Source organism: Stylophora pistillata, chromosome 11 (genome assembly GCF_964205215.1).
Source record: "Stylophora pistillata chromosome 11, jaStyPist1.2, whole genome shotgun sequence".
NCBI classification, from domain to species: domain Eukaryota; kingdom Metazoa; phylum Cnidaria; class Anthozoa; order Scleractinia; family Pocilloporidae; genus Stylophora; species Stylophora pistillata.
The window spans coordinates 12,097,117-12,123,090 of NC_142529.1; the positions used below are offsets into that span (position 1 = coordinate 12,097,117).

Here is a 25,974-nt window from a genome sequence, read left to right on the forward strand (position 1 = left end):
CTTGCTATTCACTTCCGAACTGGCCAATCAGCGCGCGCGAAAAGCACTTTTCACTTGTGTGGTATATACTAAATTAAGATATTTTCCCTTTATATTCTAATATTTTGTCGAAAAGAAAACTGCTAGAAACATACCAGAAATTAAGAAGGGAATTAATTTTTTTGACCTTCGACACCTCACTGCAACCCAAGTAAATTTGTAGTTGCCATTTGTGAAACCTAAGATTGGCGCGAAAAAATAAGAAATGGGCACGAAGTAAACAAATAATCCCAAAACATACACCAAAGATGACCTTCAATCCAAAATGAGGTTCCGTTAAAAATACCTGCTGATCCCCAAGTTTTGTTGCATATGACTGTCAACCTTTTTTGTTAACCACCACTGCGAAATTGGTCAATTTAAGTTTGTTGCTCGAGAGCAAGAACTAAATAAGTCATGATTTTAAGTACAAGTCTAGGTTGCTTTAGATTTTCTTAGATTATCCTGTAACCATCTTTCCTCTATTAAAACTTTAGCCGATTAAAATGATTCAAGCGTGCTGTGAATTTGTCCGCATCTGGGACCGACGCATGAGAGACGTTTTAAATAAAATTTCGCATTCTGATTGGGTAACGAAGCGAGGTATTTAGCGCGGAATTACGATTTGAAAACAAGGCTGCTTAGGTTTCGCATCCACGTATACATGATAACTATAAGTAATGCTGTTTTCTTTGTTTTGTTGTTGTTTTTTTTATTTTTAATCACTTATGCGATTCGAGGAAAAACCATTTACTTGACTTGTGAATTCCGCGTTAAATTGCACTTGAAAACCGATATCGCATTAATCGCCTCGCGATTTTTGTGCGATATCGGATTTTTCGTGCAATTTAATGCAGAATTCACAAGTCAAGTAAGGATTTTTCTATAATATTCTATTTGAAAGAGTGTGGTAACTGTGTTCGAAATGGATTTAAATTAAAAGGCTTGACGACGCTGATTCCACTTGGTACTGACACTACAGGCGTCCCATACCCACCTCTCCACAAGTCACTTATCCTCTTCGGAAATGAAACGCTGAATGAAAAAAAAAACAACAACAGAAGGGACGGGCAAGAAGTGACGTAGCAACAGTCCTGCAGTAGCGAGAAAAACTCAACAGTCTAAAAGTTTGTTTATCGAAGTTTAGGAAACTACTAGGACGCCAAAGTAAGCTTACGTTATATTCAACAAATTAAAAAAGCTTCATCTGCAGGCGCGTAGCGTCCTCTATGCATATAGGCACGTGCGTACTTGAAGTGACCAGAAAAATTTGAAAACAATGTTGTGTTTGCCCCAAGTTTGCTCAAAATAAAGGCAAGACGCTTTGTTCTTTGCTTGTATTCACACGACTATTTCAAACAAGAAATAAAGAACGCAGTATTTTTCGCTCAGTTTTCTTAGGTTTCTAGATCATATGTACTTGTGCGTACTTGAAAAAATGATCCTGCTACGCGCCTGATCTGCGCTCTATTCTGTTTCATAGAATAACTGAGACACAACGAGCGCCCTGATTGATCAGAAATCTCTCGTTAATCGCACAGGTAAGCCCATAGAATTGGATTTTTTTTAATAAAATAGATCACCCTTTCTAATGGCTTAAAGACGTATCAACCTAGTTGGGATGTTGGGTGAACACACAAACTTACAAGTTGGTAAATTACTCGCCTCCTGCTTGGTAAACCAACATAAAGTGTGGGGGGGAAACGGTAGATATTTGGCCAATGGGCATAAAAATTTACAAATTTTAACCGTTAGTCGTAAAAATAGAAATCTATTCTTTCAATCACCATGGAAAGAAATTAACGTTAGCCGTATAATTTCCAAAATTAAATGCTAGCCGTAAAAGCCATCACCCCATTGAGACCCTTTCTGTGGGGGTGGGGGGGGGGGGGGGAGGTTCATGGAGTGCACACACTGTCACGGGGCTCTTAACCCTTTGATTGCTACACACTTCCTTGTAAATTAATTCCGAAAATTTGATGTTAGACCAAGATAAGAATTTCTACCTGATAAGTGCGAGTATTCTCATGACCTGTTTGCTGTATAATACATGGATATCATAGGGAGAAGTTAGTTGTTAATCACTTCTAGAAGTTAAGGGTTAAACTGTGTTGTTTTTCTATCGGTAGCCAGGTGATCAAACAATGATCCCCGTTGTCCTGCGGGTTGTTATTTGATATTGTGATTTGATACAAGACGGTCACCTGTGCATGTCAACGCAGATTTAAATTTTTTTTTTGCAGTGAATTTTCCCTATCGAATGTACAAAAGACCAGCATTTAGCGCTCAAAATTGCGCAGACGGTAGAAAATACTCAAATATCGCCATTAGGATAGGACGCTTTTAAGATGATTCGACAGTACATGAGCGCAACAGCATTATGGTTTTCATTTTATTATTTCATTGTCTACTGACAAACAATTGATTTTAAATCTTACGGTGATATTAATTTTCTTGATAACAAAATCACCTCCCATCGAATCTGTGACCAAACTATTCCTCTAAAAGTTTAACCAAGGATTCATTTACAGCAATCGCATCGTGAACAATGAAGGGAGAAGGTGGCTGGTGATGTACCCACGAGTTTCCTGTTAAACCTTTATAGTGCAACAGGTAGCAGCGTGACCATCTTGTGGCTTTCCAGAAAATAACATCACAACCAGTTACCGCAAAACATAAGGTACGTACTGTTTCTCACTTCAATCTTTCAAAGTCTTAAGAAGGCTAACTTGAGGTAAATCGAATTGCTTTTGATTTTAGATTTTAGATGACTTTAATAAGGTCCCAGTGACTTATGTTAATTATCATTCTCTTCAACGACGACATGCGTTATTTTCTTTTTAAAATTTTCCCTACGACGTTTGCCATAGAAATACAGATTCTCAACTGGTAAATTGTGGTAATTATTAAGTCGCAGTCTTGAAGTCAAGCGCGGCAGAATAGGCCACTGCAAGCAAAACATATCTCTGAAATGATAAGTTGTATGCATGAGCACCTTACAACTTTCTAATAAATTGCCGTTGGAAAAGAAATTTTCACCTGCCTTGCCACGAGCATGAGACAGAGAAATACTCGAGTCTTGTACGAGATATCGAACCTCAGTCTTCACATTTTGCGCGCCAATGCTCTTCCACACAGCAACAGAGAACCTCGACAATGAGCCAAGTCATATACTAAGTTAATGTGCGACAAGAGTCCTGCATTCTGCCAGGATCAGTAATGTGGTGTGTGTGGAAAATAGAAAAGAAAGGTGGTAAATTTTTGGCGCGCTGGTCAAATAAAGAGAGATGTTATTCCTTCTAAACCGAGCGAAAAATATGTTAATTCAATCAACGACTGAGCCCAAACTTTAGTAGTAGAGAAATGCCGGTTTTCCTACTTCTAATTCAAATCTTTAACGCTTGTATTGATTTATAAACAAATGGTGGGATGTTTAACTTTTTTTCTGTTTGTTTTTTTCATAAACTTAAAGGAGAGCTATACAAAATAGTGCCAATTCTACCTAGGCGAACGAGTATGAAAACTCAATGAAACCCACCTTGATATTTCTGTTGCTGGAGTCCTGCATACTTCTGGTGGCGCAGAAAGGTAAACCAACTTAACTTTCATTTACTACAAAAAATTATCACGCCTATTTTGTGATGAACGCGCGCTCTGATTGGCTATGTGAGGCACAAAGTAGGACATTGAAAATTTCTTGTAATGCCCGTTGGCTAACTACGGACCATGGATCCGTCAACGCTACTGTAAAGATATTTCTACCCTTCTAAAATAATCATTTGTCCACTAATAAGAAGCCGATAGTTTCTTGACAATGTTATGCACTAACTTTTCTATTCTTAGTTTATGATTATCTGGGCTGCTGGAAAGACAACAACTCTATTCCACAAATAAGATTCACCCCGCCAGAACAACAGTCATATATTTTACTACTGCGCCAGTGTTCTAAAGCTGCTTACTCTCGCGGGTTTCCAGTGTTTGGAGTTGTGAACAACTCAGCATGTGTGGGCAGTGTTCATGGAGCACTTACCTACATGCGGTATGGCACCTCCACTAAATGTCACAATGGCACAGGGGGACTCAATGCAATGGATGTTTACAGCTTGGATGGTGAGACGATTTATTTCATACATATCCCGAATTACATTGTGAGGTACTATCATTTGTGTCTCTGATTGGATGAACGATGTATTTTCAAAGTCGTTCGCTTCCAATCTTAGCTAATCTTTGAAATTTGTCGGTCAGTAAGAAAAAATCTTATTATGCAAGAAATAAAGAAATCTTACCATGATATTTAATCACTCGTTGAGATGTATCAAAAACTCACCCAATCGCTGCTCGCACTCGTTCATTTTCTTGATGCATCGCAACTCGTGAATAAAAATCGTTCGTACCCACTTTTCATGGAATAATTTCTATTTATTACCTGTGTTTCTGAAAGCTGATTTGTTCGTGGACGATATGAGTGTCTTATCCAATGTAGCTCTCTACATTTTACAGATGACAATGGTTTTATATCTTATGATATCGTTCTCATTATACTTATTAGTATTTTTTACTCTTCAATTCACTTCAATAAAGGTATGACCGGAAGCAAGAGTCTCTTTTATGAAGAGGACCAAGAGAAGAGAAATTTCATAAGTGATTTGTATAATTCTGCTTATGGAGATCATGTGTCAAATAATGTTATGGGCGCGTTAAACAATGCCTTGAATCAAAACACGGTCATTCCTGCAAATGCGGCGCGTCACCCACTGGTTAAGAATGGTCGAGTCAAGCCACTTATGTTACAGCCTCTATTTAAGGAGATTGACGAACGTGACTTTGGAGGTAAGAGAGTGTTCCATTACTTGATATTGGGACCCGATTAAAATGTAACTGTACGATCTTTTAGCTTAACTTTGGACTATAAAGCCTTAGAGTTCTGAGTCATATGCTCCCTACATTCGGAGGCCAATTTTTCTGAAGTTAATCTGGTTTTAACAACTGGGTTGATAACGAAAATTGGCCACCGTATACAGTTTCTTTAGCTGACGTTTCGAGCGGAAGAGCTAACGCTCGAAACGCCAGCTTTAAAAACTCTTTACGGTGGCTAACTTACATTATCCACTGAATAGAGTAAATGGTTTGAACCCGGTGGTAACATGAAAAAGTGTAGTGCGAACGTCCGAGTGAGCGTAGTCCTGATAAGGATTGTTGTCGGTGGCGGTGACTGATTTTTTCGGCTCTGACTCTGATGATGACTTCCGCACAGGTTGTCGAAACGTCATTCCCCATCACCGACAACAGTCCTCCTCAGGACTACACTCACCCTGACGATCGCACTACACTTTCACTTCCACATTATCCACTCAGTTGATATAACCAAGTTATCCTCTAATATCCTCACCGACGCAGCACCTCAGTCTCTTTAGAAACTTGTCCCCTTTTTTTCAAACATTCCGAATTCAACTTGCATTGAAGTATGCCTCGTAGGTTTTTGTGTGTTGTTGTTGTTGTTTTTGTTTGTCTGTTCGTTTTGTTGTTGTTGTTGTTGTTTTTTTTGCTGTTTCAATGTTTTCTCCGTTCTATTTTCGTGTGCAATTATGATCAGATAATCCTGTGTGATCTCATTTCCAGCATACCGACCGCCAACTGGTGGCATCAACATTCTCACCAACCCAGGATTTGAACAGCCACTGGTAAATGACCCAATAAAGGGATGGAGCTGCCAAGGTGAGACAGATGATCCTCGTGGAGGTTATATCGCCCGATACAGTCGGCAACGACCCAAAGAAGGAATACATAGCGGTATATGCCTTGCTCGTCTCTCTGAATGGGCGGGACCTGGCCAGTACATAGGTAAGAACTCATACACCACGAAGTGTTCGTTGCTTCGTTTTGCTTCAATTCATTTGGAATCGTGATTTAGAGCAAAAGGCAAGAAACTCGTAAAGGTTTTGCAAACGGCAATATTAAGCAATAAGATAGATGAAGTAAATATAAAAGGCCAACATTTAAGCCTGGTGACTAAGTAAAGCATGAAGGTATACATTGTATAACATCAAATTTTGTTGTTGACTTAACCCCCCCTCCCCTTCCTAGCCGCCCAGCCCAGCCCAGGCCCCCCTACACACACACGCGCACACACACACACGCCCACACACACACACACACACACAGACGAGAAAATGTAACGACAAAATGTACGGTTGACTACACGAGGCATAGTTGTCATGGTAAATGACCCTTTTTCCGCGGAGATCTGCATTGGTAAGGCTGACATCATACAAGGTAAATTTGCCATGATAAATATCATTGCCATTGTACATGGTAAAATGCAGTGGTGCTTTAATGCCAAATGTTTATGGGTCAACCACGACGTTCCATTTGCAAGCAACAGGTAACGGTAAAAGAAAATAAGTTTTGCTCGCACCTTTAATTTTCAACAGGGTCAGCTGTCAGGACGACTAACATATAGACTTAGTAGGATTTCGGGCATTGCCGGCTGAATACTAATTTGCATTAAACTTCTGTCGAACAGAACGTACAGAAACTAGCCACCAAGCGTACTCTCAGAAAGGATTAACTGTACATATTTTTATAAGTGTGCCATTGCTTTTTGTAGGTATTCTCTATCTTTTGAAGTATTCTACCCTGTTTAAATAAAATACTTCTTATAAATTACTCAGGCAACAGAGTTTTGCCAGGACGCGTCTACAAATTTATGGGATGGACGAGACTTCTGGACCGTAAAAAAACTGGGGATGTTCATAGCCTTGAGTTATGGATACGCTTCAAGAAAAGGGGAGATAAAAAACAAAAGAGCAAGCGTCTTGCTAAGAGGACAAAATATTCCCAAGGTTGGTAGATAATTTTAGCTAACATCATGTCATACATGGAAAGAACACTTTCAGAATACCCCCATTTTAACTTGACACTGTCCAGCAGTGTCCTCGATTAACTCTTTCCTATTCTTTCGCGGTTTTAAAGCCAGAAAGAGACGGACCTTAAGTCAAGTTAATTACCATAAACATATTTTACTCTTTCCTAGATTATGGCTGGGTCCGTTGGCATACTGCATTTGAAATGCCAGCGGCTAAGGCAGGCTTCCAGTACATGTTCATTTACTTTAAGGGTCCCAAACCTACAGTTGACATTTTGTTGGACGACTTGTATCTCGGTGAAGTTCTTCAAAGACCTGACTGGAAAGAACACAGCGATGCTCATATTGATAAGTACAGAAAAAGAAATGTGAGATTAAGGTTTGTGGAAGCGTGCTTTGATAAGAGTTGTTTCAAATTGATGAGTGAGTTTCTCAAAACCCTTTACTCTTCCTATCTCGTAAAGTATGGGAAGCCAAGAAGTCCAAACTCTTGGGCAGAACATTTGAAATGGTTTTTTTCCTGTTTAAATTGATAGAAGATAGAATAGCGTATAGACAGTTCGTTCATAGTCAATAAGTAACTTCTTTCACAGCAAACCGCACTCATTCTTCGGATGAAATAGTCGCCAACGAAGAGCAATATTGAGCTTTAAATTAATCATAGCCATGTAATTAGTTTTGCAGTTTTTACGATTTGCTTTTTCTTAAAGGTGAAAACGTAGTTTTGAACCGATGTCAGTAATTAAGAAACTGGTCACCTACCCCTCCCTTAACCTAACATTAAAACTAATTAAATTGTTATCAGTTGGCTGTTGTTTGGTTAGGGGAGGGATACTGAGATATGCAGCTGTTCAGATACTTACTTTGAAACACATTTAATTTTTCGTTTTTTTGTGGATCTGAACATATAGTATTGCGCTTCTCCTCCAAACTATATTTGTACATTATTAGCTCTTACCTAAGTTTTTCGTTTCGGTTTTTTTTTTTTTTTTTTTTTTTGATTAGAGTAAATATCCAAGGCACACGATATTCTGCGGACTTTCTTCAAAACCTACAGATTACAGTATGTGGAACAGTTTCTTTTTTTTGTCCCAAGCAATTAAGGTTAAAGAGAAAGAAAAGTTTTTGGGCAAGAATCCAAAGGTCTGAAGTCATATTCCTCAGGGATTCAGCTTCTTTTCTTTATCCCACGCTCGTGACATGACTAAAAAGAGCGTCCTTCTTTAATTCGCTAACGAGCACAAAATCTGCTCTGTTTATTTTTTCTCTATTCACGTACACTGAGTTGTCGACATTCCCAATGCTAGCAGAGTACAAGAGCTGTGTCATATAGAATGTCCATAATGGCCTAACGCATCATAGATGTCATTGAAGCTTAACAGTGGAACGTCTAAACGCGGAGGTCTGAGGCTCGATTCCTAATAAGGTCTTAGGATTTCGTATTCTTTTCACCCTCGTGACAAGCTGTCAGTAATAAATATTTGTCTTTAGGAATTGACTTATTTAAATCTAGAAATCTTAATCAATTAAGCCACTAGATGAACCTTACGATACCTTGTTTTTTCAAACCCCAGATAAGACAAAAATCCCATCTGTTTGCATTTGGTGCGGCTGTTAACAGCAATTTCCTGTTACATAAACCAAAATATCGCGATTTCTATCTCAAAAACTTCCAATGGGCAGTGTTGGAGAGTTCTCTGAAATGGAGTTATGTCGAACCTACTCTGGTGAGTAACAAAAACAGAGAAACTTGAAAACTTTGACATTGTTCGCATACACTGAAACTGATAAATATTTGACGAAGAAGTATTAGTTCTATCAGGTATTTCCAAACGCTCTTCAGTCGGCTAACTACATATGAATTCGTTCCTCAGCACCATGAGTGTTAGGTTTTCTCAATTAATAACACTTAAAGCTACCAATGAGAGACTTTTTCCTGCTGGTGCGATTAAAAGTTGAAAACGTTGGAACGCAATAGCATTGGAATAGCGTCAAACAGAAAGCGCAGAAAGTGAAAACCTATGAGCCATTTAAGGAGTGCCTGAAAGGAAATTTTGCCACACTTTATTAAGAATTTTTTTAATTTATTTGAAGAATGATTTAGGGAGAGTTCATATAAAGTAACTGACGCATCATTCGCGTTTTGAACTTATTTTAGGTACGTTTCACTTCAGGGCTCTTTCAACTACAAAATTTCAGACGAGGCTGTAGATTTCCTGCAAACGCACAAGTAAGGGTATAACCAAACAAATATTTATACATATTTTTCTGTTTTCTTTCATTTTTTTTTACTCAGTCTTAAATTCGGGGCTTAAGATTAATTGAAATCGTCTCATAAGCGTGATGAAATCTTCTATATACAACCTATATTTATTTTGGTCTGTATGAGTGACGTGTAAACCGAGCATTTGTAGTTTATCGTTTATTGGCATTGCACTTGTTCCTTCAAGTACGAAGAGAGAAAAGTCATCGATGAAAGCAGCTACCTGTGGAACAGCGTATTACAAGCAAAGCCACAAGATATTGTTTACCTTGAATTGGAATTATAGGAGTGAACGACCCATTCTCCATTGGTCATTTCCTCGACAATTATCGCTCTTGATCAATTTTCAGCAAACTGATTCGTGGCCATTGTGTGTTCTGGGCAGTTGATACAGAAGTTCCTTTTTGGGTGAAGAACCTCTCAAATACCCAACTGAAGGAAATACTGAATGAGAGATTAAATAATCTCCTTGGAAGATATCGAGGACGGTTAGTATATACAAACAGGATTTTGGATAGTTGTGCAGCGCTGCTGCTGTCATTATTACAGTTGTTGTTTTTTGGTTTTCAAAATCGTCATGACGAATGTTGTTGTTGTTGCTCTATTGTTGTAAGTTTTTCCTATTTATGTTAAATGTAAGGGGAGTATCATTCGGATGGCGCTTGCTGATAGGATAGTTCCGTGGAAAAAAAAAGAAGCGGAAACAAGTAGTGCCATTTACTTGCCTTCACGAATGCCAGGATATCTGATGAAAATGGAATTGATCTGTTCGAGGCGCCCCCGACGTCGAAAATGAAACAGAAAAGTTGTGCCTTGCCAGTTGGATGTAATTTTCTCGAAATGTGGCAGATGGGATAGAATAGGCCATCCTAACACTTTTCCTACCGTAAAAACTTGTTTTTATGATTCAATTTTAGTAACCAATTTGTGCGATGCAAACGAAAGACGCATCATTGTTATCTATGTATAAAATTGTTGGTTATTTATTTATCTATTTTTTAGTTTTATGCAGTGGGATGTCAATAACGAAATGCTGCACGGATCATTTTTTGCGGATCGTGAAGGTGTCACCATTCGTGATTGGATGTACCAAGCAGCAGCCCGGGCAGAACCGGATGTTGATCTCTTTATCAATGATTTTGATGTGGTAGAAAATGGGCAACTGACTCAGGTGAATAGAGCGCTTGAAGGTTCATACAGACGTTGTATATCTCAAATAGACGAAGTCTTGCTTTAATGGAGTCAAGCACTGTTTCAAAGTTGGATTTCTTAACTGTATAAATTAAACTGTTTTAAGATATATCAACTAGCGTTCCTCTACAAGTGTTACAATCTAATTGGCTACGCTTCGATCTTAGCATGGCACCTATTCTACGCTGAACGATGAATCGATAAAAGGCATGAGTAGCCCGAACAGTGTGTCTTTGAGAAAAAAAACTAACAAACGCAAACAGCCTGCTTTATTGTAAAGTTTTGAAGAGCTAAGCCATTAGATTATCCGTTTTCGAATTCGTGATAAATTATTCGGGTTTCGCCCCTATCAACAATTGTGCCATAGAAATCTGATGTTCATAGCGGGGCTCCCACGCGCGCTTCCCACGCGTGAGGCAGAGCCCCATACCCATGGAATATGGTCAACCTCTTTTCGTTTGGTTTTCACGTGACTGACCAAGCGTACGTACGTACGTACGTACGTGCCTTCAGATTGCACGGGTAGGGTAGGGGAGATTATCAAAACGAAGGGTGGGGTGTCTCAGGCGAGTCTTGGCAAATGCACATCTTTTATGTTATCATTAATAAAGAACTTAGGAGCTCCACTTTTAGGCTTGGCTAAATCTATCTAATAGTTTAAAGTTAAACATTCTCTGATATACCTATGATGCACGATCGTCGCAGTAGAGAGCGCTATTTATGCAATAGCGAAAATCAGACCTGAAAAAAATTAGGCCTGTACGGGATTCGAACCACTGACCTCTGCGATACTAGTGCAGCGCTCTACCAATTGAGCTAACAAGCCAACTGGGAGCAGGCCGTTAAGTTGATTTGTAATAAACCCGTGATGATAAATCAGATACGATGAACATATGAAGTTCATATATTTTATCATCACGGGTTTATTACGAATCAACTTAACGGCCTGCTCCCAGTTGGCTTGTTAGCTCAACTGGTAGAGCGCTGCACTAGTATCGCAGAGGTCAGTGGTTCGAATCCCGTACAGGCCTGATTTTTTTCAGGTCTGATCTTCGCTGTTGCATAAATAGCGTTCTCTACTGCGAGGATCGTGCATCATACGTATCTATAACCGCAGTTTAAAATATATGAACCTCATATATTCATCGTATTCTCTGATATGTTCAACGAATATTCCCACACAGAAAACTTATGAAACAGAACGTTTGTTCACATGAGAAAAAAAAGTCCTGTCACCATTCGATGGCTGGATAAATCTTTATTAATCAAGAATACTTTTGATTGGGTTCATTTATTTACATGTAATAATATCTAAATTTACGTGTCGCAATAAGACGGTGACTACTTATTCGCATCCAATGGAATGTTAAGTTCCCTTGCGGTCCTCAAGTGAGTAGCATGAGTATGTTTTCGAAAATAATCTTATCAGTGGAATAATCCAACATCGATGATTAAGAATAACGTAAAATTACATTTAGATCGCAGCCGTGACGGATGCTAGGGATAGATTAGTATAAGCGACCTCTTTAATCATGATTTCAGGCTTTGTTGGAGGAGGCCAAGGATTTGCTATTACGCGGCATTCCGCTGGACGGAATTGGAGTTCAGGGCCATTTCACTGGTCACGTGAATCCTTCGCTACTTCAGGTAAGCGTAATGACGCGCGGTACATTTTTTATTCAATGACAAAAGAGTCCATATTAATGTCTTTAGCAGGCACTCCCAAAAATAATATAATGTGGGGGCCTTTTCAACTGAAGAAGACTCAATATATATAATATGTAGGGTTTCTAGGTACAGACATACATACATATACTTTATTTCAACTCGAATTTTCAGAGTAGCTCTGTTGAGCTAATATCTTCGAGAAAGAAAAGTACATAATTCTGTCAAGTTATAAATAGAGCTACTACCAATACAATAATAAAAAAATTACTACTAATAGTTCATTTTCCTTATGGCTATCTTAAAATCTTAAAATGATGTAATTGTTCTCATGCTGTCCGGGAGCGAATTCCAAGTTTTTGCTGCTTGATATCGGATGCACTCAAGACCATATTTTGTTGTTTTTGGTATAGGTAGAGTCAGAATATTCTTTCCTCTCAGTGAATAACTGGAATTACGAAGAACAAAAAGTTCTTTTAGATATCCAGGATACATAGAAACAAATAAGCTCATGAAAACTACCATTAGAGTTTTGTTAAGTCTTCCAGTATATAAGGATGCTATCTTTGCTTTCTTTAACAGATCATCATAACTAGACAGTGGCTCATTACAAATAAATCGTAAAATACGTTTGTTCAAAGACTCTAGTTTATCACAATTTCTAGTCCCAGAAAAATGCCAAATAAGAGAGCAATATTGAAAGTGTGGTAGAATAAAAGCTTTATACAAACGCAGCATTGCATTACTGATAATAATGTTTTTAAATCTCTTAAGAACACCAAACTGTTTATTAACCTTTTCACACATCTGTGAGATATGACAATTAAAGCTCAAATCCCTGTCGATAGTTACGCCCAATAATTCAATTGAATTCTTAACAGGAAAAGAAAAGTCATATTCACCATTCGCATTAATCACCATTGCCTGATGCTTGTCTGGATTTACAATCATGCCATTTCGCTCATACCAACTGTTGGCAATTCTAAGTTCGTATTCCAGTCGTGTGTTTAACATTTCGAGGTCCTCGTCAGACGAGTACAACTGTTGATCATCGGCAAAGGCATTGAAGTTTGCCTGCTTAATGTGATAGAATAATTCATTGATGTGAATGTTGAAAAATATGGGGCCAATGACACTTCCCTGGGGGACTCCTCTTCTCACTGACTCCCATTCAGAAAATGTGTCTCCAATTTTTACGTGCTGTATTCTTGAATAAAGGTAGCTCCTCAAGAGTCCAATGCTCATCTCGCCAAGACCATAAGCCTTGAGTTTAACAAGCAAGATAGCATGAGGGATACTGTCAAAGGCCTTTGATAGGTCCATAGAAACGATTGCCACAGTTTCTTTATAATCACGACGTTTCCTTCAGTCTTCTATCAGTCCTAATAAAGAGGTTTCACAGCTGTAATTTGGTCTATAGGCAAAGATGAAATCTGACAATATATCTTAATAAAAAGGTTCAAGGTGTATAAGAAGCCGGAATAAAAAACACTTCTTGATAAATAATCTCTCGATAAAGCTCGCCAAAACTGTAGCTTTGGTGTTGGTAAAAACTATTTCATGCGCAAAGTTCTGGTCCCTTGATCGCATACATGGTTTAGGCTTTAGCAATGCAGTGTAGCGTTTGCTCAATTTGGCTCAAAAGCACTCGCCGGCTTTTATACTATTCGAGAGACTTTTAAAGCTCCTGATCATTCTTGCATTTTAGTATCGCCTTAACATGCTAAGTGAAGCCAGGATTCCAATATGGTTGACAGAGGTCGATGTTCTTGAAAAAGACCCTGTGAAAAGAGCGGACAGCCTGGAAACCGTCATGCGCACTGCATTTAGTACTCCTGGCGTTCAAGGTTTGATTCTGTGGAGTTTCTGGGACCATAGCTCATGGAGGGGACCGTATACTTCACTTGTTGATGGAAACGATTGGAAGGTTTGAGCCAGAGTCGAGTTCCCTATGCTGCAATTGTTCTTTCTCATAAATGTATGTATGTAGATCTATCGACATCTAAAACAGGGTTTTCGACATCTCGGTTAAGTCAAAACATATCCCGGGCGAACATGCATTTAGTAATGTTAGATTAGGTATTTTCTTAGCGATCGATTGAATGAAAAGAACAGACCAAAGAGCAAGTCATTTGCAATGGTCTAGTCTACCCTGTAATAAACTATGAGTCAGCTCATAAAAAGGGGTGTAAGGCTGAGTTGATATTGAGCAAGAGTCTCTTCAATCCCAGCTAAACGCAATCACCATCAGAGCCCCACTGTCGCTCATAGTCACGTTTTTTATCGTGGCAACTCATTTTTATCTCTCTTAAAAAATAGATTAATGCCGCTGGTTTACGTTACCGCAGTCTTCTGAAACAATGGACTACGCATCTCGCAATATCAGCGACATCTATTGACCAATCAGATGCCTACTTTGACTTTCGTGGTTTCCTGGGAGATTATGAGGTATTCCTGCATCTTCCCAATGGGCAGAATGTCACTCACACCTTTACGCTGGATCCTGGGAATGGTCAACTTCATATTAATGTCCCTCTGCCAGGTATGTAAGGTGCATTTTGTTTTCTATATCGGTAAAGTGCCTACTCATCATGACAGGTAAGTCATTTTAAGAGTGATGGTGTACTATACAACGTATTATAGTGGTGACGTGGTTCGCTCGGTAGCAATAAGGGCGATCTATTGTATTTTCCTAGTTGATGTGAAGTTGTTTTCTTTTTTTTTACCTTCTTCTCTATCCTCTCACATTCATCCCAACTTACGTTTTCAAAGCCACCACAATTTCTTTTTCTTAGACAATGTAAACTTACGATCGTGCAAAATGAAAGTCAATGCGTATATAACAATTACAAAATGATCAAACAAAAGACTTATTGGCATTTATTTTTCCAGTTTCTACCATAGTTAAGAGCAGTTCGCAGGCTGCGTCGAAGTTTCCGACAGATGCACATTTTACACCAAACGCACCTCAGTTCACCTTCAACCAGGTCCAACCAGGTTTTAAAGATTTCAGTGATGAAGACGAGCAAGAGAAGGACGACGAATTTCCGGAATCCAAAGAAGTTTCTCAATCTAAACTTACTGGTGAATAATCAGTTTTCTTGAAGAGGGAGAACACAATGTTTCCTCCTCTCCTATTTCTGCCGCTGTTCCTTTACACCTTCTGTCTTCGATCAAAGATAAAAAAAAAACTCACTGGTGCAACAAAAGGGGAACTAAGTATCATGTGAATGAGCTGTCGTCTCTTTCAACGGAAACAACTAGTTTGAATTTGAATGTATAATTGAAAATAATATGCCATTCCTCCCATATGGCCGTGGTTAACACGTTACTGTTAAAATCCCTGCCACCTTCCTCAAACTCTAAGTCCCTTTCCTGTTCTCTCGGAATAACCATTACAACATTGCTACCAACAAAGATTTGTGGACAATGACGGCAGGCGTGGTGTGCATTGTCACAGACTCGCAAAAGGTGGATAATTGTGCCCGTATCTCTTTTACAGTTTTTAAGTCTCAAATTAACAAAAGAACATTGTGGTTTTTTCCCTCAGATACCTTTAGATCCTCAATTGGGGCATATGTAGGTTGTTTTCACAACTCTGATCCTCTACAGCAACTGAAGCACAGGTATGAGGGACACCCAGCTATGGTTCCAGACATCTGCGTGGATCACTGTGGTTCTAACGGCTTCACTTTTGCTGGTTTATTAATGGCGTCTGAGTGCCTCTGTGGATTTTATTTCAGTAGGGAATCAAAGGTCAGAAATGAGGAGTGTATGTTACCGTGTCAAGGAGACTACGAACGCAGCTGTGGTGGACAAAAATACATTGCAATTTATTCAACAAGTTAGGTGTAGAATGCATTTTTTGTGAAGTGTTCACTGAAGAGAACGTGATAAGAGCTCCGGAGTAGTCAGCCAAGCTCAGTATTTTTTATGTTTGGAGAATCGGAGATGCTAATTACTTTTTGTGGGAATAGTTTCAGAGATGAAATCAAGGAAAAACGTTAAGCTTTTTTACTTTTTTCGTGAGAGCAAGAAGGTTACCGCCTCTTTTGAGATGTATATTTTTCCACTCCTAAAGCGATTGTTCTCTGAGTTCTTCCAATGGCCGATTAGATGATTCTCGTAGCTAAAAATTGATAATAACCGCACGGTTTTATACTACGTGGGATTGTCAACTTTGATTTTGGATTAATGTATAGGTTTCATTGACGATCCTTGAATTTCATGTCGAGACTCTCTTCATGTATATAACATAATGAACACTTACACAGTACGCATCGTCTGATTGGTCAATTCAGTTTTCAAGCGGATGCTTTATCAGGTTTTAGAGCCCGCCTGTAACTAGTTATGTCATAAAAGCAGTAGATCGCATTTTTCTGGGCTCTATTAAGTGATAAAGCAACTTGGGATGTTGAGTTCACCATGGTGAGTAAATTATTTTTCACAGGAAGCTTTACAATGTTTGCTAAATAACCTTGATCCTTTTGAAAATCCCTTCTTGAAAGAACATGATTTATTTGATATAATCAACAGATAGGGTAGTTAATAGAGAACTCACGATGCATGTGATTCAGGGCTTGTGTTATTTCTATGTCCGCTGCCCCCAAAAATCCAGACAAGGATCTTTATAAACTTAATATGCTCGGATACATGTAGTTGCTGTTATAACAGAAGTGATACCAACGCCACTTGCTCCGTTTCAGTTATCACAATGCATACTTCCTTCGCAGAAACAACTTACTTGATGTTCACTCAGACGAATGGCTAACGTCCGAAACGTCAGCTTTTAAACCTGTTACGGTAGCCAATTTACATTATCAACTTAGTTGATAGAACCAAATTATCTTGTTCCCCGCACAGACGAAGAAACCTACCCTCTTTATTTACTTGATGTGCAAATGAGGAAATCAGACAAAAACATCAGAAAAAAATGACTAGAGAAAATCATCTATTCTCTCTTTCTTCTCTCTCTTTGTTATTCTTTATCGTCAAATTTTCGAGTCCCGTTTAATTGTAAATATTTCTATTATTTTCAAGAGGTTCTCAACTCCTATTCAAAAGCAATCGCCACTTACACATTTGCACATCACCATGCGATAATAAAGACAATTGAAGAGTAAACTTCTTTCTGTGCTTTGGAAACCCAAAGAATATTTAATGAGAGAGTGCAATGTATGATTAACATAAGAGTAATACAGATTATGGAAAACCTGGATGCTTTGCTGATTTCCCTCCTTTGAAGGCATTTCACGCGTTTAAGATTTGTTGCAAGGATGGTTGCAAGAGCGGTGACGACAGTCAAGTGTGAGTCCTGCTTGATCATTATAAATGAAACCTTGAAATTCGCAGCAGAATTGTTATCCTTCATCGACAGGGATCAAAAAGTCTTTTATAGAGAAGAACTTCTTCAAAACCCTTTATTGCAAGTGACGAGGTGAAATATTTTTAGGAAGCTCAAGGACGAGTAAAGGTACTCCGAGAAGCTCGAGAAGTCTTGAATAAGCTGACAACAATCCTAATAAATCTGAAGAACAAGTTTCCATCTCGCATTGGGAAATATCGGTAATCGTGCAGAAAAATTATATCCTCTTTGTTCAATAGTCCTTTTACAGTTTTGGGCTTGGTGGCCAAGCCTTTGAACAGGAAGAGTGACCTTGTTATGATAGAGATGTTGCTGCTTTTCAAATGCAAATTCCTTTCTTATCGTGCTAACTAGATACTGGTCTCTATCACAACAGGGTCACCCTAAAAGGCTGATAGTTTCTAAAGATACTGTTTGGGGCTGCGTCGGTGGGGGTAACGAAATAATTTGAATATATCAACAAAGTTGAAATGGTCAATTGGCCACCGTTACGATTATAAAAGCTGACGTTTCGAGCGTTAGCCCTTCGTCGGAGCGAATGATTATGGTCATCCTTAGCTTCGCTCCTGTTCAAAGGCTTGGCCACCAAGCCCAAAATCGTGTGATTCTCTTAAATCTTCCGCCGACCCCCCTCCCCCCTCCCAAGGGACGAGAAATAATGAGCAGTCCCCAAGGGATGTCTAACATTCAATGAATTCAACTAACAATCACTGTTACCCGGTTAAAAAGGGAGAATGAAGTTTATGGTCAAATAAATAATGCAGGAAATGGAAGACTTTGGTGCTTTGCTTGCTTTCCTCCTTTGAGGAGTTTCAATGATATCGACCAACTATCACTGTTACCGGTGATTCAAATGCTTACTGCTCAAACAACCTTGATGAGATTCTACATTTTTCTGCGTCACCATTCTTTATTTAGTTTTCCTACATAAAGATATACTACAAACATATGAAATACATATATATAAACTGCGGTTATGAAACGTATATGTGCACGATCCTTCGCAGTAAAGCACTATTTAAGCAATAGTGAAAATCAGACCTGAAAAAAATTCAGGACTGTACGGGATTCGCACAACTGACCTCTGCGATACTAGTGCAGCGCTCTACCCATGAGCTAACAAGCCAACTGGGAGCAGGCCATCAAATTAATTCGACATAAACCCGTAGATGACAAATCAAACAACAAACATATGAAATACATATATATGAACTGCGGTTATGAAACGTATATGTGCACGATCCTTCGCAGTAAAGCACTATTTAAGCAATAGTGAAAATCAGACCTGAAAAAAATTCAGGCCTGTACGGGACTCGAGCCACTGACCTCTGCGATACTAGTGCCACGCTCTACCAATTGAGCTAACAAGCCAACTGGGAGCAGGCCATCAAATTAATTCGACATAAACCCGTAGATGACAAATCAAACAACAAACACATGAAATACATATATATGAACTGCGGTTATGAAACGTATATGTGCACGATCCTTCGCAGTAAAGCACTATTTAAGCAATAGTGAAAATCAGACCTGAAAAAAATTCAGGCCTGTACGGGATTCGAACCACTGACCTCTGCGATACTAGTGCAGCGCTCTACCCATGAGTTAACAAGCCAACTGGGAGCAGGCCATCAAATTAATTCGACATAAACCCGTAGATGACAAATCAAACAACAAACATATGAAATACATATATATGAACTGCGGTTATGAAACGTATATGTGCACGATCCTTCCCAGTAAAGCACTATTTAAGCAATAGTGAAAATCAGACCTGAAAAAAATTCAGGCCTGTACGGGATTCGAACCACTGACCTCTGCGATACTAGGCAGCGCTCTACCAATTGAGCTAACAAGCCAACTGGGAGCAGGCCATCAAATTAATTCGACATAAACCCGTAGATGACAAATCAAACAACAAACATATGAAATACATATATATGTACTGCGGTTATGAAACGTATATGTGCACGATCCTTCGCAGTAAAGCACTATTTAAGCAATAGTGAAAATCAGACCTGAAAAAAATTCAGGACTGTACGGGATTCGAACAACTGACCTCTGCGATACTAGTGCAGCGCTCTACCCATGAGCTAACAAGCCAACTGGGAGCAGGCCATCAAATTAATTCGACATAAACCCGTAGATGACAAATCAAACAACAAACATATGAAATACATATATATGAACTGCGGTTATGAAACGTATATGTGTACGATCCTTCCCAGTAAAGCACTATTTAAGCAATAGTGAAAATCAGACCTGTAAAAACTTCAGGCCTGTACGGGATTCGAACCACTGACCTCTGCGATACTAGGCAGCGCTCTACCAATTGAGCTAACAAGCCAACTGGGAGCAGGCCATCAAATTAATTCGACATAAACCCGTAGATGACAAATCAAACAACAAACATATGAAATACATATATATGAACTGCGGTTATGAAACGTATATGTGCACCATCCTTCGCAGTAAAGCACTATTTAAGCAATAGTGAAAATCAGACCTGAAAAAAAATGAACCGTAGATGAACCTTCGCTTTACTGCCAAGGATCGTGCACATATACGTTTCATAACCGCAGTTCATATATATGTATTTCATATGTTTGTTGTTTGATTTGTCATCTACGGGTTTATGTCGAATTAATTTGATGGCCTGCTCCGAGTTGGCTTGTTAGCTCAATTGGTAGAGCGCTGCACTAGTATCGCAGAGGTCAGTGGTTCGAATCCCGTACAGGCCTGAATTTTTTTCAGGTCTAATTTTCACTATTGCTTAAATAGTGCTTTACTGCGAAGGATCGTGCAAATATACGTTTCATAACCGCAGTTCATATATATGTATTTCATATGTTTGTTGTTTGATTTGTCATCTACGGGTTTATGTCGAATTAATCTGATGGCCTGCTCCCAGTTGGCTTGTTAGCTCAATTGGTAGAGCGCTGCACTAGTATCGCAGAGGTCAGTGGTTCGAATCCCGTACAGGCCTGAATTTTTTTCAGGTCTGATTTTCACTATTGCTTAAATAGTGCTTTACTGCGAAGGATCGTGCACATATACGATAAAGATATACTGTCACATAGATCCCTTCGTGCTATTACGGTTGTGCATCTTAAAGATATGATATTCCTTGAGGAACTATGAAGAAGTTTTTTTAACTGACCATTACAAATTACAAGCCAAGTTTTACACGGCCTTATCTACTAAATATAGTTCCTTTTTTTCTTTTCCTATTCCGACCTAACTTTTAACTGATTGAGTGTTAATATAAATGTTGTCTTACTTCATTTCTTTCATAGTGGACGTAAATTTAGTCTGAGAATGTTAGTTATTTTATGTTTACGTAATAAGCTATTATTTATAAAACGGATAACACCACTCTTTCTTTCATTAGAATAGATCGACCTTTTATCAGACAGTTCGACTATTCAATATCTGCGACTTTTAGGTTTCTTTGTGGTATGAAGAGCAGATCTGCCTAATCTTCTCCTTCACGGCTTGTCTTATTTCACTCATCCTCCAACAATATATGAATGGATTAATAGTCGAGTTCGACAGCAGAAGAGAAGTCGATAAAGTCACGGCGAAGCTAAGTGACGGCGTATTCAATCCAGTGATAGTATTAGAAGCTCCGACTAGACCATACGGAAGATAACAAACCGTTAAGGTTATTTGAACCCACATTGCTGTGGACACCGTCTTTTTGTATCGCGCTTTGTTCACTTGAATTCCTTCTCCAGTCGGTTTTCCTTGGTGACCTTGACCTTGTTCTTGTGCTGGAGAACAACGAAGGCGAAGTGTGCGGTAAATTTTTATGTAGCAGAAAGTTGAGATGATCATGCATGATAACAACACTGTAAAGGCAATCTGCAGAGCAACACGAAGACTGTAAAAGGCTATGGTGGCAAGGAGAGAATTTAAGACCCAAAAAGTCGCAACAAGGGCCTTTACTCGCCTCACAGTTACACCTTGTCTGTATCTTAGTCCCAGTGACAGAGCAAGAAGTCTGTCTACACTTATTGCAGTAATTATCAATAAAGATACACCAGCAAACACGAAACCCGTGGCATGATAAACAATGAATAAGTAATAACGAGCCTTCGAGTGGTCTGATGACAGATAACTTCCAAGACGCAAAGGATGCACGACGAGGCCCACTCCCAAATCTGTGAAAGCAAGGCAGCCGAGCAATAATTTCGAAGGCGGATGGAGGGAAGACACCTTCTGTAGGGCGAAAATGACCACAACATTCCCAAGGAAGGCAGTTATGGAAAGAGGGAAACTTGTAGTATAAATAAATATTTTTTCAGCAGCTCCTGTCACTGAGGTGCATAAAAACTCTTTGTTTCCCGATCTTGTCGTATAGTTTCCATCTTCAGTTAAATTCGCCATGATTTCATCCAGGTTTTTCCTCATTCGCTATTCATGTCATAGTAGCAAACATAATGTTGACTTTTGCACCAGGTGGTTCCTATCGCCTCACAGCTAATACCTTCTCTTCTCAAATAAAGAAAGAAATATTTGAATCCATTGAATAATTTTAAATTAATTGATTACATACGATGAGAATATATATTCCGCCAACTAATGATGATTTGGCCTCCAAACACGAAAATTTTTCCGCTTGCATCGGTTGCAAGCTGCTGCAGTTCGTGCAAAATATAAAATTCAGACTTGTCTTTTTGGGTCATAATAAATACACAATGTATACAATATACACGAGTACGGTCCTTCTGAAGAACCACTGAGTTTCTCTAATTGAGCTCGTAAGGTTGTAAAGAGGGGATGAGAACTTCAGAATAAAACAAATTACCTAATATAGTATAGGGGCAACATTTTCTCTTATCAAGAAGGTCACAAACGCACGCTGGTGCGTAACTTCGTAATTTTCTACATGTTTCACAAAAAATGCGCAACTCCCTTAAAAGTGACGGCAAAGAGCACAAACATACCTGAGACAAACTATTATCGTTGGACTATCTCATTTGATCAACAAGAAGAAACTCACACAAAGAACCACCAAAGGCTGCTCATTTGAACATTTTGTTCGTCTCTCTCCTAATGTAATTGCGTAGAACTATCGTTAGACAACGCCTACACAATTTGAAGCACAAAGCTGATGACCTCCGAAAACTCGCTAAGTAATACAATCACCGTGTTATGACGTCATGGGGTTATTAAATTTGATAGCTGTGCCGGACTATTTTGAGGCAAATTAAGCCCTTTCTTCGGCTTTCAATTTCGCCAGGGGAAATTGTTAAAACTATTGACAAAATGCCCTCTGTCTAAGCCAATCAGCCGTTATTAATTGTGCCCTCTATGTCAGAATTAGAATAAAACATCTCTTATTTTCAGGCTATATTGTTTTAATGTCTTTCCTTATTTGCATTCATGTGAACTCTTGATAGTGTTTAAGTGTTTTCTAAAATGGATTCTTCACTTCAATATTTTTTTTACATAAAGTAAAAAAAAATAATAATAATTAAAAGTTCTACAAAAATTCGCTTTTAGAGAGCAAAAAAGGTTATTTTCCCCAAACGTGCAACTAGACATTTTCTTGTGATTGTCAAATGTCGAAAATTCTATAACAATGTTTTATTTTTTATCAAGTTTCCAGTACGTGGCCAATATTCTGCCAGTGTCTTAAGCAATATGCTTTTTTCACTTTCTTTATCAAAATTTTCCGTCTAGTATGAGGAAAATTTGTATTGGCCATTTTTACGCTTAAAAAGATAGTACATCTGTCTTCCCTGTAAAGATAATAACGTACATTTTCTGATGTAGGTCACCAAAGACAACCGTGTGTACTGAACAACTTCAAAATAAAGGAATGAGGACGGTAGAAGCAGTTTCGGGTGGATTATCATAGTGGGATGACTGAAGTTTAGGGTTTTTTTTACTCATAATATGAACTTAAAAGAACCTCAGTCTTTGTAACTGAGGGATCATACTGCAAATTAATTATATAAACGCTGTGTCATCACTTGAAATTGACCTTTCGCCCTCGTTTTTTTCAAAGGCCCTTAAAGAATGGCTCTGTAATGAAGATTAATTTAGTACTTAGGAAAAAAATCTGTGTTCTTTTATATTATTTACTAGATAGGAAACTATACGTATTTAATAGCAAATATTACCAGCGGTAAAACATTTCGTGGCAACAGCTCAAAATTTAATTTGGCCCATATTCTCAGGTTAGATAGACCTGAAGGTAAACCAAAAAGCTGCATAGTTTTTTTGGCTAAATATCGATTAGTTTTCGAGAAGTTTAATAATAACCGAATCCTGAGAATTTGCCATTTTCAATTCAGCCATTTTCCAATACTTAAAGGAAAATTCCCAGCTCACTTGCAATAAAGTTGAATCTCCGTAACAATGGGTAAAATATAAGTAGTTTTGTTACGAAGAAAATCTTCACATATTCTAATTCTTGTTAAGAGTATTTTTTACATTGTTTTTCTAGTTTCCTGCAGCTGTAGTGGTCAGATTATATAACTTATAAGATAAATTTTAAAGCAAATATCCTACGCCACGACACGGGTATGCGCACTAAGACAAAGTTCTCAAGGGGCGTTTGGTGACCTTTAGTAGTATAAAAAGGGGAATTCTAGGACACCCGTAAGCGAACCCTAGGACACTCGTGAGCGAACCCTAGGACACCCGTGAGCGAACCCTAGGACACCTGTGAGCGAACCCTAGGACACCCGCCAGCGAACCCTAGGACACCCGTCAGCGAACCCTAGGAAACCCGTCAGCGAACCCTAGGACACCCGTCAGCGAACCCTAGGACACCCGTCAGCGAACCCTAGGACACCCGTCAGCGAACCCTAGGACACCCGTCAGCGAACCCTAGGACACCCGTCAGCGAACCCTAGGACACCCGTCAGCGAACCCTAGGACACCCGTCAGCGAACCCTAGGACACCCGTCAGCGAACCCTAGGACACCCGTCAGCGAACCCTAGGACACCCGTCAGTGAACCCTAGGACACCCGTCAGCGAACCCTAGGACACCCGTCAGCGAACCCTAGGACACCCGTCAGCGAACCCTAGGACACCCGTCAGCGAACCCTAGGATACCCGTCAGCGAACCCTAGGACACCCGTCAGCGAACCCTAGGACACCCGTCAGCGAACCCTAGGACACCCGTCAGCGAACCCTAGGACACCCGTCAGTGAACCCTAGGACACCCGTCAGCGAACCCTAGGACACCCGTGAGTAACAGTTGATGAATAATACTAATAAATCAGCTCCAAACGACGCAACTCCACCCAACGTTCCTAATCCCACAGCTTTACCCCTAGCAATGAGAGCAGGAATGAGTGCCGTTAAAGGTAGTAATCCTCCCTTCTGACCAAGTCGCTCCGGGTGGATTTTCACTGGATGTAGAGATGATAGAATGGCCCACTTGAAGCATTACCGATCTCCATTGCTTACATTTACCACAGCTTTCTTGTTTCGAATGAAGGGGTCGAGTAGAAGGTAACTACTTCCTTTCACTGGGGCGTAGTTAGACACATCTAAAACCATTTGCATGTTTCCACGCAAAATCCATTCAGATTCGCGTTCAGTATATCCATTAATCAAATCTACTAATCTCTCATAGGCCACATTAATTTGTTTAGGAATATCGCTGGGTAGTGTCGAGGTGAATGGGTACCTTTTAAAGGTAGGTGTTACTTCTTTTACTGCGCCTTGTATCTTTACAATTAAGCAGCGTTGTAGAGTTAAATTCCATTTAATGGCTTTTCTCTTCTTCAGCGCTGACTCCAACCAAGATTGCTGGTTTGAGGATACTCTCAAAGTCCGCGTAGATGACGAAGGCCGAAGGGAGCTGGTTCCATATTCCTCATATATTCCTTGATATCGAGGAATATAGAAAAAAGTAAATATCGTACTCGGTATCGTATCGATTCGAAAAAGCCGTATCGGCCCATCCTTAACGAAGGCAGCTGGTTCCATATTTCTCACATTCTTGAATTCGACGGTTTCCTAAACGCATTCCACCCTTCGTTGGAAATGTTCTTTACACTGCTCCAAATACTTATCCAACGTTTCTTGTGAACTAAATGAATTGAGTGATTGAATAAAAAGTGACGATATTTTAATAGAGGATGAGGAGTAATGGATGCTTCCTAAATGTCATGAATCTAAGAAGAGTATGATCACGTGGTCTTCCTCCATAGGGTAACCTTACCCTAGTCATTGGAGGGAAGACGAGGAGTAGGAGCAATGATGTGGTGAAAAAAGTTTTACCGCATCCGGAAGGTCCCACAATTAATATACTACTGAGTGTTTTGAATTTAAAAACTTCACAACACCTCGACGATACATCATTCGACGAGTTACTCACGAGTGTTCTAGGGTTCGCTCACGGGTGTACTAGTGTCCCCCTTTTTATACTACTACCTTTTCTTTCTTCTCGTACCCTACTTTCAATCCTGATAGTGGTTTTTTGTTATGTGTTTCTTTTTTTATGTTATAACTCATTTAAATGCGCAAAAAATAAAAAGGAATTTAAAAAATCATCTTGCAAAAGAAACTGAATCTTATTTTAATTCAAATAGTTTTTTCTTCTTGTGACTCCTAAGGAAAACATAAGGAGTTTTTTTCAC

At 39.2% G+C, this 25,974-nt stretch overlaps 2 protein-coding genes across 3 annotated transcripts; one reads left to right on the top strand and one right to left on the bottom strand.

The window, feature by feature from the left end:
* Positions 1 to 1,513: 1,513 nt before the first annotated feature.
* Positions 1,514 to 17,126, top strand: LOC111326795 (uncharacterized). Of its 2 annotated transcripts, XM_088738935.1 has the most exons (18): positions 1,514 to 1,559; positions 2,550 to 2,698; positions 3,491 to 3,606; positions 3,862 to 4,128; positions 4,600 to 4,848; positions 5,638 to 5,859; positions 6,690 to 6,860; positions 7,052 to 7,262; positions 7,889 to 7,946; positions 8,458 to 8,610; positions 9,058 to 9,113; positions 9,497 to 9,634; positions 10,149 to 10,317; positions 11,880 to 11,984; positions 13,711 to 13,929; positions 14,322 to 14,544; positions 14,895 to 15,086; positions 15,553 to 17,126. In XM_088738935.1, the coding sequence occupies exons 3-18, from the start codon at positions 3,546 to 3,548 to the stop codon at positions 15,849 to 15,851; spliced, it is 2,793 nt and encodes a 930-aa protein (XP_088595061.1). In that variant the 5' UTR covers positions 1,514 to 1,559; positions 2,550 to 2,698; positions 3,491 to 3,545; the 3' UTR covers positions 15,852 to 17,126. The 2 variants fall into 2 exon arrangements, with proteins under 2 accessions (XP_088595061.1, XP_022786599.2); XM_022930864.2 differs by lacking the exon at positions 1,514 to 1,559 and having other exon boundaries at positions 2,211 to 2,698.
* Positions 17,127 to 20,179: 3,053 nt separating this feature from the next.
* Positions 20,180 to 22,602, bottom strand: LOC148720082 (melanocyte-stimulating hormone receptor-like). The gene has a single exon (XM_088737337.1). The coding sequence runs from the start codon at positions 21,778 to 21,780 to the stop codon at positions 20,809 to 20,811; it is 972 nt and encodes a 323-aa protein (XP_088593463.1). The 5' UTR covers positions 21,781 to 22,602; the 3' UTR covers positions 20,180 to 20,808.
* Between the last annotated feature and the right edge of the window lie 3,372 nt (positions 22,603 to 25,974).

Bases quoted from the DNA above. Each gene is read 5' to 3' on its own strand.
- LOC111326795 (XM_088738935.1), top strand. From the start codon at position 3,546: ATGAAACCCACCTTGATATTTCTGTTGCTGGAGTCCTGCATACTTCTG. The intron at 3,607-3,861 runs GTAAACCAACTT...TTCTATTCTTAG, and splicing joins ACTTCTGGTGGCGCAGAAAG to TTTATGATTATCTGGGCTGC. The intron at 8,611-9,057 runs GTGAGTAACAAA...GTTTCACTTCAG, and splicing joins GTTATGTCGAACCTACTCTG to GGCTCTTTCAACTACAAAAT.
- LOC148720082 (XM_088737337.1), bottom strand. From the start codon at position 21,780: ATGAGGAAAAACCTGGATGAAATCATGGCGAATTTAACTGAAGATGGA.